General features: G+C 56.2%; 1 protein-coding gene across 9 annotated transcripts in view; it reads right to left on the reverse strand.

Annotated features, from left to right (window-relative positions):
- Window positions 1-15,530, reverse strand: part of HSPG2 (heparan sulfate proteoglycan 2) — a 122,068-nt gene extending 106,538 nt beyond the window's left edge. For all 9 annotated transcript variants that reach the window (XM_032300718.1, XM_032300717.1, XM_032300713.1 and 6 more), the window contains exon 1: window positions 15,396-15,530. In XM_032300718.1, coding sequence (XP_032156609.1) covers window positions 15,396-15,458 — 63 coding nt within the window. In that variant the 5' untranslated portion in view covers window positions 15,459-15,530. The remainder of the gene's footprint in view (window positions 1-15,395) is intronic.
- Between the last annotated feature and the right edge of the window lie 445 nt (window positions 15,531-15,975).

The following is a 15,975-nucleotide window of genomic DNA, read 5'->3' on the forward strand; positions in this document are numbered from 1 at the left end:
GGAGATTAGCATTCCCTTCCCTGAGATAAGGAAGCAGCCACTCAGAAAGGTAAAGAGACTTGCCCAAGGTCATATAGCCCAGAGCTGTCAGACTTGGGGGTTGGAAGCCAAGCCCAGCTGCCCCAAAGCCCTCATCATCACACCAGGACTCCTCTGCAGAGTCTGAGCCCAGGACAGGAGGAGCACAGGGTTTTCTGAGCTAGGAGGGGCTTGCTTGCCTTGTGTATTATTACAGGGTTCTACCCACCAAGCCGGGCCTGTTATTAAACCAGAGTTCACACGGCACCTAGATCCTGTGGGCCCTAAGACTGTCCCCAGGACCCCAGGTGCACAAGCTGCCTGTCAATATGTGACTCCGAGCCCCTGCTTCCCCACCCCATGTACCCAGACCAGGCCGCCACATTAAAGCAGGGAACACCGGCCTGCTGACATACCTCAGGTGCAACCAGTGGTGAAGGGGCTAGGAGGCGGCCCCCTCCTCTGTTCTCCTGCTCACCCAGAGTAATCATTAACCAGGGCAGAGCCAGACTGGAGAGCAGGCAGGAGCCAGGCTGCGGCACCCCCAGGGTCTGCTCCTCCCCACTGAGCACCTCCTGGGGCCACTTCTGCGGGCAGCTGGGCTGGTGAGGCCTCTGGTAGTGGAGAGGGGAAGCTTGGGCCACTGGCTGTCCAGGAAGACTCAACCTGCTAGCTCTAGGGAAGGCCCCTGAGGGCCTCTACAGAGCCTTCCGCCCCTTCACTCACACCCCTTCCCACCTTGCTCCCCTGCCAATATTATGATGATCCGTTAAGAAAAGAGTGTTGAAGGAGAGGATGGATGGACTCTGGGACACAGGGCCTTCCCAAAGCGGGGGTGGGGTGGCAGGTGGGGTTGCAGGGGGACGACAAAACAGAACTGAGACCCAGAGGTTTCCCGAGGACCAAGTACCAGGGGCCCTCTCGAAGGGGGAAAAGTAAAATCACAAAATAATAGTTCCTGTTATTTATCAACTGCCTATTTCAGCTATAGGCTAGTTATATGATCTCTAATCTTCACCATAAACCCTGTGAAGTCAGACTTGCCATTTCCACCTGACAGAGGAGGCTCAGAGAGGTGAACCCACCAGCCCAGGGTCACACAGTAATAAGTGATGAAGCTAGGACAGTCCTCAGGGCTGTGCTTCCCGCCCATGCCACTGTCCGAAAGTACAACTCGCAGAATCAAATGGTACAGAATTGACGGATGGGAGCTAACAGCCACAGCAAGGAGGCTGGGCTCTTCTCTAGGCTGTCTGAAGCCTTTCAGGTCCTTAGCTGGGGTCCTCCTGGTCTTCCTAAAACAGAGGGTTTTGGGCTTAGAAACCCCAACTATAAGAAGGCTGTGGAGGGGCAGGAGAGAGGCCTGTTGCTGGAGAGGGCGCATCCCCGCCCCCAAATTTGAAGTACCAAGTAAAGGTGGCCCCTGGGGCTTCTAGTACCTGTCAGGGCACAGGTGGGTCTTCTGGGAGACAAGGGGAAGGCGTGGGGGGAAGGGGGAAGCACCTGAAGCCAGCATGAGGTGGGGCCCCTGGAGGAAGGTGGCCCTGCCTAAAACCCCCTGCCTAGAAGCCACAATCCTCCGGCTAGAGAATTCCCTTCAATTGCTCAGGTGAAACCAGAGGTGGGGCCCAGGCCGGAAAGCTTTGATCTTATCACACATTCCTGCCCCGGCCATCCCAGTCCTCCCTCCTCGACCCCATACCAGGGAGGTGGGAAGGCAGGCCGACTTAACCGTTTCCTCCCGTTTCCTCAAGTCGAATCCAGGCTTGAGCTGATCTGTTTCCCCCAACATGCCCCCACCTCCACCCCAGGATGTGGGGAGAGGAAAAAGAGGGAGGAAAGTGAAAAGCAGGCACCCCAGGACTCTTTTAACACACTCAATGCCAGGGAACCCCAAACCTGGGTTCTGTGGGCAGCTTCCATTTCTCCTAAATGAAAAGAAGCAGACTCAACATAAATAGCCCTCACTATTTTGCACATCCATGAGCTCATCTGAGGCTCAGGATTTTAGATTTTATCTCTTCTCTCCGCTGCTGTGGGCCCTCTCTCTGCCCTTGCCCAGGGAAGCTGGCTCCCAGGTCCTCTCCTCCCACAGGCTCACTGCAAGGGAAACGCTCACAAATGGGTGCTGAGAGCAAATCACAAAGACTCAAGAGATCTCCCAGAGGTCCAGTGGGCCCTGAGATCCCGCCACAGCCCTCGAGTCTCTTCCTTGAATGCAGCCTCCTTCTCCCTATTCCTTTACCAACCGGCCCACCACTCCGCCTCTCTCCCCTATCAGACCACAAGCCATAAGCTGGTGTCTGGATCCAACACAAGGCCTTGCATACCGCTGTCACTCTGTCAATGTTTGCCGAATGAATGAACGGTCCTGTTTTGTTTCTGGGGAAAATTCAGCTCAGAGAAGTTCAATGTCTTGAGATCACACAAGAGTTGAGGAATCTTGCAATTCCCAGTCTAGTGCCCACTTGCTAAGCAGACATTTACAATGAACGCCCCTGGATGTCGGCTCAGCAGCAGGTACCCAAGAGGCGCAGAGGTGAACCGACACAGACAGACCACTGCAGGAGTGATTCTGGGGCTACACGAGACGACAGGACAGGCCTCAAGGTCTAGGGCACGGGTGATCGCCTTCATCTGTTTCCCCGGCTCAGAGCCTGGCACTTGGGAGCTGGTGGCGTCCGTGAAGGAAGCTATGGGATGGGTAACGCAGTAGGCTCCTCAAGGCACCTCGCACTCCAGGCCCCAGAGAACAGAACGCCACCAACTCTTGGGGGTAGTGAGCAGTTTCCTCTAAAAACACAGGGTCTCTTTCTTCTGACTTGGAAGGTGGCCAACAAGTAAGAAAAGAGCCCATTTTGTGAGTAGGAAAACTGAGGCCAGGGAGGAAGGATGAGAGTCGGCTGGTGACCAGGTGGAGGCCCAGGCCTTAACCTCTTGCCTCCCTGGTCTGACCAGCAATGGATGTCACCTCAGCTCTCTTGGGGACTTCCTCTTATTCTTTCCTAACATTAACGACTCTAGCAGCAGGCCCAGTGTCTTCCTCCTCTTCCAAATTCGACAACAATGTGGACAATGAAAGTCCAGGGACAATGGGAACAACTCCTGGACCCTTGCCACAATGCTTTCCTCCTCTTCCAGCCAAATCACCCTTGCTCTTTAAGCCCCGTTTCCTCTAGAAAGTCTCTGCAGACAACTCATGCCCAGTCAATCTTTTCCTTCCCCTGACACCCTGCTATTGTCTGGACTTTGAGTTGTGCCGGGCATTTATGGCTTATGAGTCCTGCCTCTCCGACAAGATCAAGGCACCCGCAGAGTAGGGACCAGGCCTCCCATTTCTTCCAGGAGGTCTAGTCAAGCTGAAGGCAGCTTCCACCTTCCTCTGCGCCTGGCTATTCCTTGCTCTCTGAGCTGCTTCTCATCTGGGAAATAAAGGCATAACCCCAACTGCACAGGAGGATTGATACTGCAGATAAAACAGTCAGTGCAATGTCAGGCACACAGCAGGTCCTCAGGCAGCGCTAGCCAAATATGTGAACAAATGAGAGGACGGAGGGAAGGATTCTTGAAGCTTCCACCGCACAGGGCCATTGAAATGACACAAGGCGGGACCTGGGTGAAGATTCCACCTCGCAGCTGAGCCATGTGCTTCTCTGCCTTATATTTCACTCAAGCCCCCAATATGAGGGGGACACAGGGCTGGCTCAGAGCTGGCCCCCCTCAGCAAAACTCACTAAGCCCCCAACAGGGCAAAACCTCCAGGCCCCACAGGGAGCTTGGGACCTGACTGAGAAGAATCAGGGTTCCCAGGGGTCTCAATCACGGAGGCCAGATCCATCTCTCTGGGGAACATTATCACTGGGTTGAAATGGAAGCGAAAGGGCAAAAGGCACCCAAGTCTGTAAAGCAGGAACTGGCGAAGCCCATGTGGCAGACATGCAGCCTCCTGCAGCCCTTTGCCAAGGACCCGCCTTCTGCACAGCCCTCCCAGACTGCCTCTCTCGACACAACAGGCTGGACCCACTGCGGAACACAATGAAGACTTGGGAGTCTGACAACCTGGGCTCCATTCCCCATGTGTGGCATGGACTGGATGGATCATGGGCCAGCCACGCCCCCTGATTTTTTTTTTTTTTTTGAGACAGAGTCTTTTCCATTCCTCCTTTTTCTTTTTTTTTTTTTTTTTCCTTGATAGTCTCTTTCTGTTGCCCAGGCTGGAATGCAGTGGTGCAATCTCGGCTCATGGCAACCTCTGCCTCCCGAGTTCAAACAATTCTCCTGCCTCAGCCTCCCATGAAGCTGGGACTACTGGCATGAGCCACCGTGCCCGGCTAATTTTTGTATTTTTATTTCTTTGAGACGGAGTTTCGCTCTTGTTGTCCAGGCTGGAGTGCAGTGGCACGATCTGGGCTCACAGCTACCTCCGCCTCCCAGGTTCAAGCAATTCTACTGTCTCAGCCTCCTGAGTAGCTGGGATTACAGACATGCGCCTCCACGCCTGGTTAATTTTGTATTTTTAGTAGAGATGGGGTTTCTCCATGTTGGTCAGGCTGGTCTCGAACTCCCGACCTTGGGTGATCTGCCTGCCTTAGCCTCCCAAAGTGCTGGGATTACAAGTGTGAGTCTGGCCCCCCACTCCTCCTCTTGATGCCTCAGTTTCCTGCTCTGCAAAATGGAGATAATAATGCCAACTTCGAAAGATTGCTGCAAGGATTCTATGAGCTAATGCCTGGCAAGAGCCCAGTGGGAGGCTCGGCTCTAAAGAGGGTGGCGGTTTTAATGAGAAGGTATCAGCACTCAGGGAACATTGGCTCGTGACCTATGTGACTGAGGTCACTGGGAGGAGAACCTGCAGTTCCCAGGACAGGGAAGAGACTGGTCTGTCCCCAGGAAACTCCTGGGTTTCTGTCCCTCTGGCTTGAGGGTCATAGGAAGGCAAAAGCCAGGAGAAGGACAAGAGCTGTAAAAGTGACAGAGGCTGCCGGGTGAGGTGGCTCACACCTGTAATCCCAGCACTTTGGGAGGCTGAGGCCAGTGGATAACCTGAGGTCAGAAGTTCGACATCAGCCTGGCCAACATGCTGAAACCTCGTCTCTACTAAAAATACAAAAACTAGCCAGGTGTGGTGATGCATGCCTGTAATCCACAATCCCAGCTACTTGGGAGGCTAAGGCAGGGGAATCACTTGAATTCAGGAGGCAGAGGTTGCAGTGAGCCAAGATCGAGCCACTCCAGCCTGGGTGACAGAGTGAGACTCGGTCTCAAAAAAAAAAAAAAAAAAAAAAAAGAAAGTGATAGAGTAGAGGCCACTGGGGTGGGGACTTATGAGGCCAGAATTTCAATCCATCCAGCCCAGTGAGCGATCCAAGACGAGGCATGATCCCAGTTCCCAACTATTTGAAAATTGGAAATGCCAAACAAGGAGAGGGTGAGTCAGCTGGGGTTAGTTAGGAGGGGAGGCCAGGACCAGGAGGTGGGGGCCGGAGCCGGCTTCCTGGGGGAGAGCCAGGCGCAGGCGCAGGGAAAGGGGAGGTGAGGACAGGGACCTGGAGGTGGGCTGGGAAGGGGCCAGAGGCAGCTGGGAATCCCAGCCCCACCCGAGGAGAAGCATCTGTGGGGTCACCCGAGGCCACCTCTGGAGTCCTCCCCAGGCTCAGTCCCTGGCTAGGCCTCCCCTTCCCCACCGACTGGGATGGGAGAAGGATGGGGAAAGAGACCAAATGTGAAAAAAACACCAAGGTGTGACCTGCCTGGTGGGGAGGGGACATCTCTACCCAATAGCCCAAGCCCACAGCACAGGGTGGGGTGGGGCGAGACTGCCAGGCCCGCGTGTGTCTCTCCTGGGTCCTGCTGTTTCTCTGAGCCCACACATGCCAGATTCAGAGCTGTGAGCCCCACAGCCCACCAAGTGAGGACCAGCTACGGTTTACCCAAAGCTCCCTGAACATGGTCCTGCCTCCTCCAGGGTAGGCCAGAGTGGGGATGGGGCCAGAATGGGGTCCCAGGACGCCCCCTCCCTGCCGCTGCTACCCTCAATATGCATGAACTTCCTCTCTATGCCCATGGGAGCCACTTGGCCACACCTCCTGTTGCTCAGGGCCCACCAACTGCACACATCTGGGAAGGGGACAAGGCGTCCACAGCCTCCAGCCTTTCCCAGGCCACACCCTGGGGTGTGCCCCCTCCTTCTCCCGGTCCAGGAAGGAGCAATCAGGGTGGAAGGGTGGACTCTGTCCTACAGCTGCAGCCTCGAAGGGGAAGGAGGGGCCGTGACAGATCAGAGGCAGTTAAACCCCGAGCTCTGAGACTGCAAAAGAGGCTGAGGGAATGGACAATCCCCTTACACAGCCATTCATTCAACAAGCCCAGGACAGGGCCTGGGTTATAGAGAAGACGTGCCCGGCTGGGCCCTGGGAACCCTGCGTCAGATACTCCACAGGCCTTGTGTTTAGCAGGTACAAGACTTAGCATAATCATGGGTTGTCAAACACCTGCCGCGTTTCAGGCACTGACCGAGGTGCACCCAGCTGGTCACTTCATAACCATCAGGAAGCAGACCGCCCCATTTCACAGTAGACTGAGGCTCAGAGAGGTAAAGCAACTTGCCCAAGGTCACAGAGCCAGTCAGGGCAGAGCAAGACTTGAAGGCAGGGCCTTTTAAGCCCACGTCTTTCCCTTGACCACAGTGCCCAGGGAAAGGGGGCTCCGAGACCAACGAGGACACAAACAAGGGAAAGAGGGCAGAGTGGACATCCCGGCTTGTCCACATCTTCTCGGCCCCTGCGGAGAGCATGGCCGGGCAGCCAGCTCCCAAGTGCAGGGGCCAGAGCACACCCCTTTCCAATCCCAGCAAGGAGCCTGGGCTTTGACCTGCTGGCTTCCTCAAGGCCATTAATTTATTCACTTGATTTTTTTGTGTGTTTGGTTGGGTTTTTTTGTTTGTTTTGAGACAGAGTCTCACTGTGACGCCCAGGCTGGGGTGCAATTGTGCATCTTGGCTCACTGCAACGTCCTCTTTCCAGGTTCAAGAGATTCTCCTGCCTCAGCCTCCCAAGTAGCTGGGACTACAGGCACGTACCACCATGCACGGCTAACTTTTTTGTATTTTTAGTAGAGACGGGGTTTCACCAAATTGGCCAGGGTGGTCTCGAACCCCTGACCTCAAGTGATCCGCTCACCTCGGCCTCCCAAAGTGCTGAGATTACAGGTATGAGCCACCGCATCTGGCCTTTATTCACTCGAATTTTTAATGTGTTCACCTTCTATCTGCCTAGCACCAGGCAAACAGCAATGAACAAAGCCAAGTCCCTGCCCTCATGGAGCTTACACTCTAGATGAGGGGTAAGAATAAATCTGTAAGCCATGAGCTCTGGCTGTGGGGTTCTAAGGCAGAGTCTGCAACTCCACAAATGAACACTCAGCAAGATCCCCTCCACCTACACCACAAGCGAATGCAGAGGCCCCAGCGTGGGTGGGGACAGGAGACCTCCTAGCTAGAGATGGGTAGGAGGATGATGGCCAGGCATGTGAGCCATTACAACCCCCACCCATGCTGTCCCCTCCATCACTTACCATTCTTTTTTTCTTTTCTTTTTTTAAGAGACAGGATCTCACTCTGTCACCCAGACTGGAGTTCATGGCTCACTGCAGCCTCTGCCTCCTGGGCTCAAGTGATCCTCCCACCTTGGTCTCCCAGAGTGTTGGGATTACAGGCATGAACCACCACTCCTGGCCCACCTGCTCCCCCACCCCACTTTTTTTTTTAAGGATTTTTATTGTCCAAACAAGAGATCATAAGAGAAGACACAAATAGATGAACTGTTTTGATAATTCTGGATTCCACCTCCTGCCACTGCTGATCTTCCTCCTAAGCCTGCTCCTCCTGGAGTTTCCCATCTCAGGTAGCGGCAGCTCCATCCTTTGGGATGCTGAAGCCAAAGACTGTGGAGGCCTCCTGGACTCCTCTTTCTGCCTCACGCAGATCCAACCCACCAGCAAATCCCAGCGGCCCATCCTCAAAATGTACTGGGGATTCAACCATCGCCCACCTCCGTCATCCTGGCTCGATCTCCCATTGTCTGTCCTGGGTCACGGCCTCCTTGCCTTTGTCCCAGACCCTCCCCATTCTCCTCCCCACACAGCAGCCGGGGCAATCCTATGGAACACCAGGCCCCTTCAATGACCTCTCAATTCACTCAGACACAAATCCAAGGTCCTTCCCATAGCCAAGGCTCTGCCAATCACCCTCTGCCACCCCCCTGCCTGCTGCGTCCGCCACGCTCCCCCCTCACTGATGCTGCCCCAGCCCCACGGGCCTCCCTGCTTTTCCACAGACAGGGCAAGCTCACACTCCCACCTCTGGGCCTCTGCACACGCTGTGCCCTCTGCCTGGAATGCCCTTTCCATTGATATCTGCGGGGCTCACCCGCTCCCTTCCTTCAGGTCTTCTTCACTTCAAACTTATCTTATCGAGCGTTTCCTGACCACCCACGCTACGCCGCCTCATCACTCATTGCCTCTTCCCTGCTTTATTTTTTCTTCTGAGCACTTATCGCCACCTGATGCATTTTATTTGTTGTCTGCCTTCCTGCACTAGCTATAATGCAAGCAACACGAAAGGAAGGAATCTGCCATTTTTGTTCTCTACGATAACCTCAAGATCTAGAACAGGCTGGGTGTGGTGGCTTATGTCTGTAATCCCAGCGCTTTGGGAGGCCAAGGCAGGTGGATCACTTGAGGTGAGGAGTTCAAGACCAGCCTGGCCAACATGGTAAAACCCTGACTCTAATAAAAATACAAAAATTAGCCAGACATGGGGGTGCATGCTTGTAATACCAGCTACTTGAGAGGCTGAGGCAAAAGAACTCCTTGAACCCAGGAGGCGAAGGTTGCAGTGAGGTAATATCACACCACTGCACTCCAGCCTGGGCAACGGAGTGAGACTTCATCTCAAAAAAAAAAAAATCTAGAACAGAGTCAGATACATAGAAGATGCTCCACAGGTATTGTGAAATGAATTTTAACAAATGCTTAAGTACATACATTATTGATTCATTCATTCATTCATTCAGTACACTCTGCAAGGCTTTGGGCACCAGATACTCCCCTAAAACCCAGAGCAACAGGACACCCTCCTCCATGGCTCAGGGAATGCGCTCTGGTCAGGAGCTAGGAGCTGGTCGTAAGGCTATCTCAGGATGCCACAGATGCCCCCGGGATGCTCTGAGGTCCCTGCAGGTCTGGCACAGATGATCATCACAGAAGGGCAGGGAGGGTGGTTCTGGGGGAGGCTGAGACTCAAAGGCCCCACATTCCCAGGCGTCAAAGGGCCACCTTGTTCTCAGGGCTTTCACGACGGCACCCCCTGCCCCAGCCACCCCCAGCCACCCCCAGCAGCCCTGAGCCACTCCCCTCTCAAGGCTGCTATTGACACTGCCCTGACGCCACCAGGCTGGGCAGTGAGGCCGGCGGCTCCCCGCGAAGTGAGTTCCACACATACTTCTGGGTTTCAGTCAGCCAGCTCTGGGCGCTGGGGCAGCTGGCCCTGGGAGCAGGAGGGGGTGGCAGGGCCAAAGAGGCCAAGGCCCAGGCCAAGGCAACATTCCAGCAGGGCCGGGACCCTCGGCACAGCCTCCCTCTTCTTGGCAGGAGCAGAAGTGAGAGGAGGGGAAGGCCAGGGTAGGTGCTGGGACCGGGAGAGGTGGGCCCAGCAGATCCTTGGGAAGCTGCCGGGGGAACCAGGTCATATTCACCTCCTCCTCCAGCCTGACCCCTCACAGCTGGGACTGGATTGGGAGGAGCGGTGGGGGGCAACAGGCCAGGCTGGGAACCCTTCCCGTACACCCCAAGTGGTCTGAGGGTGCAGAGCCCACATGTCTGGCCTCCAAGTAGCCTCTGAATCATTGCTCCAGATCTTTCCATAGCCTGGGCAGGCCCTCCCACTCTCCCTCCTGAGACTGTCACCCCAAGGCCAGGCAGCACTTGAAGCTCTGCAGACTCACCCTAAACTGTAAGCCCCCAGGGGACAGCCAGAAAAACCAGTGCAGGCTCCATGCAGGGCAACTAAGAGGGTCTTCTTCCCCTTCCCCCACCAGCTGCATGGCAGGGGCGGGGCCAGCCAGGCCCACTCAGGCCTTAAAGCCCCCGGATAAAGTCAACTGTAGAGTCCCAAGGAATACCTGATGAGAATGTTAATGATTTAACAAACCTAAAAATGACCACCCTAGAGTTTAGTTCCTAGGCTTCCCCAGGCACCAGCGTCCCCAGGAGACCCCACAGATGTTGACACACACCCACCCTAAGAGCCTCTGTCCCCGAAGCCAATCCCTGTTAGTCCTTGCCTGAGGGAGCCCCTGTACTCCTTGAGAGCAGAGTTCTTAAGCAATATCAGTGGCAAGTTTTAGCAGTATCTACTGACTGCCCGCTACCAGCACATGGGAGAGTAGGTGGAGTGATTAGGAGAGCTTCGTCTGGATTCAAACCCTGGCTCCTAGCGTCTCTGAGTGCGTGGACATGTAAGTCACTGGGCAAGTTATGTAACCTCTCAGTACCTCAATGTCCTCTGCTTAGAGAATGGGGATCAGGCTAGTAGCTATAGCTTAAAACATTCAACAAACATATTCACTAAGCACTTAGTACCTGTCAGGTGCTGAAGATACAACAGTGAACAAAAGCAGATGAGGTCCCCATCTCGTGGAGCTTAAACGGGGCAGGAGGGGGCAGATAAACACATAAACAAATACAAACAAATACAGGTCAGACGACGACAAGAACAGAAATAAGGCACTTTAAGGAGACAACCATTACAGGCAGAGTAGTAAGGACCTGAAGGAGGAGAGGGAGAGGGTCACATGGATACTACAGGGACAAGCGTTCCAGGCAGAAGGAACAGCAGATGCAGAGACCTAAGATGGGAATGCGTTTCACATGCTCAAGAAGCAAAGATGGCCGGGCGCGGTGGCTCAAGCCTGTAATCCCAGCACTTTGGGAGGCCGAGGCGGGTGGATCACGAGGTCAAGAGATCAAGACCATCCTGGTCAACACGGTGAAACCCCGTCTCTACTAAAAATACAAAAAATCAGCTGGGCATGGTGGTGCGTGCCTGTAATCCCAGCTACTCAGGAGGCTGAGGCAGGAGAATTGCCTGAACCCAGGAGGCGGAGGTTGCGGTGAGCCGAGATCGCGCCATTGCACTCCAGCCTGGGTAACAAGAGTGAAACTCCGTCTCAAAAAAAAAAAAAAAAAAAAAAAAAAAAAAAAAAAAAAAAGAAGCAAAGACCTGGCCAGGGGAGGTGGCCCATGCCTGTAATCTTAGCACTTAGGAAGGCCAAGCTGGGACGACAGCTTGAGTTAAAGAGCTCAGGACCAGCCCGGGCAATATAATGAGACCTCATCTCCATTCGTTTTTAAATTTTTATATTCATTAGAAAAGAAAAGGCTGGGCGAAGTGGCTCCTGCCTATAGTCCTAGCACTTTGGGAGGCCAATAGGGGTGGATCACTTGAGCTCAGGAGTTTGAGACAAGCCTGGGGAACACGGCGAAACCCTGTCTCTACAAAAAAAAAAAAAAATATACAAAAATTAGCCAGGCGTAGAAGGGCATCTGTAGCCCCAGCTAATCAGGGGACTGAGGTGGGAGGATCACCTGAGCTTGGGAGGTTGGGGCTGTGGTGAGCTGTGATTGTGCCACTGCACTCCAGCCTGGGTGACAGTGTGAGACCCTATCTCAAAAAAAAAAAAAAAAAAAGAAGCCAAGACTGGTGCAGCTGGAGGAGTCTGAGCGGGGCAGGTGGCAGGAGGCCAGGTGTCACACTACTTTAAGGGCCTCGTAGACTCTATTGAGTCAGGGGCTGGGATCTGGTTCTGAGCACCATAGGGAGGCGGTAGTGGGAAACACAGGTGAATGGGAGGATTCCCGAGAAACTTAGCATCCGGCAGACGGTGGTGCTGGGTAAGTGTGACATACCCACATTACTTTGTCACCATCCAGTCTAGCACCCCAAGAGCTCCTTCCTCTCCACTTTGTTCGTACATCTTCCAGGCCCTTGAACCCAGTCACCTCCTGCCACCTCTCCACCGTCTCCCGGGCAGGGCCTGAAACCCACAGATCCTAACTTGTCTGCACTCAGCCTGAGAACAGGCCCGGGCCCAGCCAGGCAGGGGCCACAACTCCGCAGACACAGGGAGCTGGGCCTAAGGGATGGCGGGTGGGCCATCTCTGCCCCTTCCAGCCTCCACCCTGCGGGCAGACCTGCAGCCCACCCCCCTTTCCTCCGGGAATGTCCAGGGCGCACTCAAAACCCCGTCCTGTTCCGGCTGCAGGTATGGAATGAGTGTGCCAGTGTCGGGGGACACAGCAGCCGGCTGTGTGGAGGGGAGGGCCGAGGGGCCGCCAGGAAGGGGAGGCTCCTCCAGTTCGCGCTGGCAGCCTCCCCAGCGAGGAAATCCAGCTGAGGCAGGAAACAGGTATCTCAGCGACTTCCCTCCTCAGCCCTGGAAAACACCTTAATCACCACCGAGGCTCCCTCCAGACGCCTGTCCCCTGCAGGGCTGCCCCAAAAAACAGGCCAAGGCCCCAGCAGGAAGCAAAGGGGTCAGCAGGCCAAGGCAAGCCAAGTCACCCAGGCCCAGCCCCCTCCTCCAGCAAGCCTTCCCACCTCCGACAGCTGAAATTACACCCACACTTAATCACAGACCAGCTTCCTGAAGTACTGTCTCCCATCCCCAGGAGGTCTTCAGCTCCCTAAGGCCCATCTTACCCTGCTCCTGTGCCCCACCCTTCCCCACCCACCACGGCTCCAGACCTAACTGAAGGGCAGAGGAAGAGGGCAGCAGGCAAGAGGGGCCCAAGGCTTGCTGGGACCCTGGGCTAGGAATCGATCTTATTTCCGACTTGCAACAAACTCCTCAGCCCCATTTTACAGATGTGAAAACTAAGGCTCAGAGAGAGGAACTTGCCCAAGATCACACAGTCAGAAACGGCAGCCCTGAGACTCAAACCTGGGTCTGTAAGACTTCACGGGCAGGCCAGGCATGGTGATTCATGCCTGTAATCCCAACACTTTGGGAGACCCAGGCAAGAGGATCACTTGAAGCCAGGTGTCTGATACCAGCCTGGGCAACAAAGTGAGACACCCTCTTTACAAAATAAAAAACTTTTTTTTTTTTTGAGACAGAGTCTCACTCTGTCGCCAGGTGCTAGGCTGGAGTGCAGTAGCACAATCTCGGCTCACTGCAACCTCCGCCTCCCAGGTTCAAGCAATTCTCCTGCCTCAGCCCCCTGAGTAGCTGGGACTACAGGCGCACGCCACCATGCCCAGCTAATTTTTGTATATTTAGTAGAGACGGGGTTTCACCATGTTGGCCAGGATGGTCTCAATCTCTTGACTTCGTGATCTGCCCGCCTCGGCCTCCCAAAGTGCTGGGGTTACAAGCTTGAGCCACCGCGCCCAGTCACAAAATGAAAAACTTTTTACAAAGACTTTTATAAAGAGGGGCCAAGCTCTTTCCAGCCCAACACCAGCAGCCTTGGGTGGGACAGCCACCCTCCGGGTGTTGCTGAGAAGGCTCTCTAATCCCACAGGATTGGAGCTGCCTGTTTATTTGTCTAAATCGCAGCCCACCAGCCTGTGAATTCTGGAAATCACAGACAGTGCCTGTCCTTGCTGGTCCACACCACCCCACCCCCAGCACCTCGCCAGGTTCACTGGCACACAGTAGGTTCATGACAAATATCTGCCCAAAGAATGAACCCCTGTATTCCCGGTGACTGCCACGGAATGTCACTCAGTGATATCTGTTGAATGAACAAGTGAATGCCATGATCCGCCTTGGTCCGGGCATTTCTGTGGAAATTCCTCAGGCACACAGCAAACAACTCCACCCACTGCCATCCTATCTCGGGGACATGGAGGAGCCCCTCATCAGGGGGCAGAGCTGGGGGAAGGTCAGGAAAGACTGCTGGGCCTCAGAAGACATCCCATGTGCTAGGTTGGTGCCTTAGGAAAAGCAGAAGTCAGCGCTGGGAGTGCAAGTTCAGGTCAAGACTAGGGAGCAACTGGATGGCCCTGCTGAATGTTTTGGGGTGAGAGGCTGAAACAGGACGACAGAGGAGGCTGCCCAGAGTCGGGGAGGAGAGGTGCTGGGTGGGTGGGGCAAGAGTGGTGAGGAGCCAGGTCTGGGTGGGGGTTTGACGAGTGACTCAGGAGGGGAGAGGTGAGATGAAGCCAGCAAGGTGAGGCCAGGCAGGCAGTCCCTGGGTAAACACCAGCCTGGTTAATAAAGTCCTTCTCTTGGCTCAGAGAACGGGGGGCAGGCATGGGGACTGCCTAGGAGCACCTCAAAGAGGGTGGGAGTGGCTCTGTGGCTCACCAAGGTAGGCTCCCCAGATGTGCCCCCACCCACATCTGGCACTAGCTCCCTGCCCACTGACCCGACCAGTCCTCCTCAAGTTCACTCAGGTCCTCAGGGCCTCTGCTGGCCAACTGCCTTCTAAGCCTCGGGATTCCTGACCCTAGAATTCGCTTTTCCTCGAAATGGGTCCACCTAAGCTCAGTGTAGGGGACTAGACTGCAAGGGAAGGCCTATCCCTGCCCCTTGCAGCCCTGCGAAGAGGAAAGCTGGGGAACTCGGGTCCCCCGTGTCTACCGTATCCTGTACCACGCACTCTGCAGCTCATTCCACCCAGTCCAGTAACGCCCTGCAGCTATGCATTTTGAGGTCGTGCATTTGGAGTTCCCTTGACCCACGTGGGGCTGGCCTCCAAGAGGTTAACTAGCTTGCCCGAGGTCACACAGTTACTCAGTGAAGGCCAGGGACTGATTAAACTCCTGCGATGTATGACTGCAAGGCCCGTGGGTGTTCCCCACAAGCTTCAATTCTGTCCCAAAAGTTTTGCTTCTGCTTACCTGGGTCCAAGCTCCCCAAGGTGATAGATGGCGTGGTAAAGTTTCAGCGAGACTCATAGGGTCCCCATCACCACTGAGTCGCCCTTCTGCCCAGTTGGCGCAGAAGGTTAGCCTCGTCCTGCCAAGTTCCCACCCTGCTCAAAGTTTCCCCCCTCCTGGTCCCCAGGAATGGTAGGCCGGGTCATGCCCAGCGCGACTCCGGCACTCGGCAACGTGGCCAAGGGACCCACAGGCTTCCACGCGGGCCAGCCCCGCCCCGACCCCACGCAGGATCCCGACGGGTGCCCCCCACCCGGATTAACTCCATGCGGCAGGGTGGCGCCGGCCCGGGGTCCCCGGCGGGCGCCGCCGGCCCGGGCCAGAGTCCCAGCAGCGCAGCCTTGCGTGCCCCAGCCAAGTTGGCGGGCGCTGCGAGCGGGACCCGGGCGCCCCCAGCCTCGCCGCCCCCAGAGCCTCTGCCCAGCACACTCACCGCGAGCAGCCGCCCCTGCAGCAGTAGCGCCAGCAGCAGCGCGCTCGCCGCCCGCCGCCCCATGGCCCGGCCCGCGCAGCTCTCTGGCTCGCTCACTCCGTGCCGCCCGCAGCCGCCCGCTCGCCGGCCAGCAAAGTCTTCTGGACAGCGCGGCCCGCTCCCCGCCGCCCCCTCTCCTCCCCTCCCGCCCCGCCCCCGCGGGGCCGGCCCCGCCCCAGGACCGCCCCGCCCCGGAGCTCCAGGCCCCGCCCCCAGACCGCCCCCGGGCCGCGGGCTCCGCTCGCCCCAGCCAGCCGCGCAGCCCACTGGGCCTTTGTCTGGGTCCCCAGCCCCCTCCGCACGGGCCGCGGCCCAAACCGGCTCCCCGCCAAACCCGGCCTGGAGTGTGGGATGGGACGGGGCAGGGGGCGGGGAGCTGGGGGCTAGGGGCCCGGGCGCGGGGTGGGGCCTGCGGGCCAGAAGCCCTCGCCTCTGCGCTCCCCTGCGCTCCCCCGCGCGCCCCGCACGGCCACCTCCACTGTGTAGCTTTTTCGGACCCCAGGATCTCCCTCCCACACTCGCAGCATGCAGCTGCCACTCC

Source organism: Sapajus apella, unplaced genomic scaffold (assembly GCF_009761245.1).
Source record: "Sapajus apella isolate SASKATOON/1434 unplaced genomic scaffold, GSC_monkey_1.0 scaffold43, whole genome shotgun sequence".
Taxonomy (NCBI): Eukaryota; Metazoa; Chordata; class Mammalia; order Primates; family Cebidae; genus Sapajus; species Sapajus apella.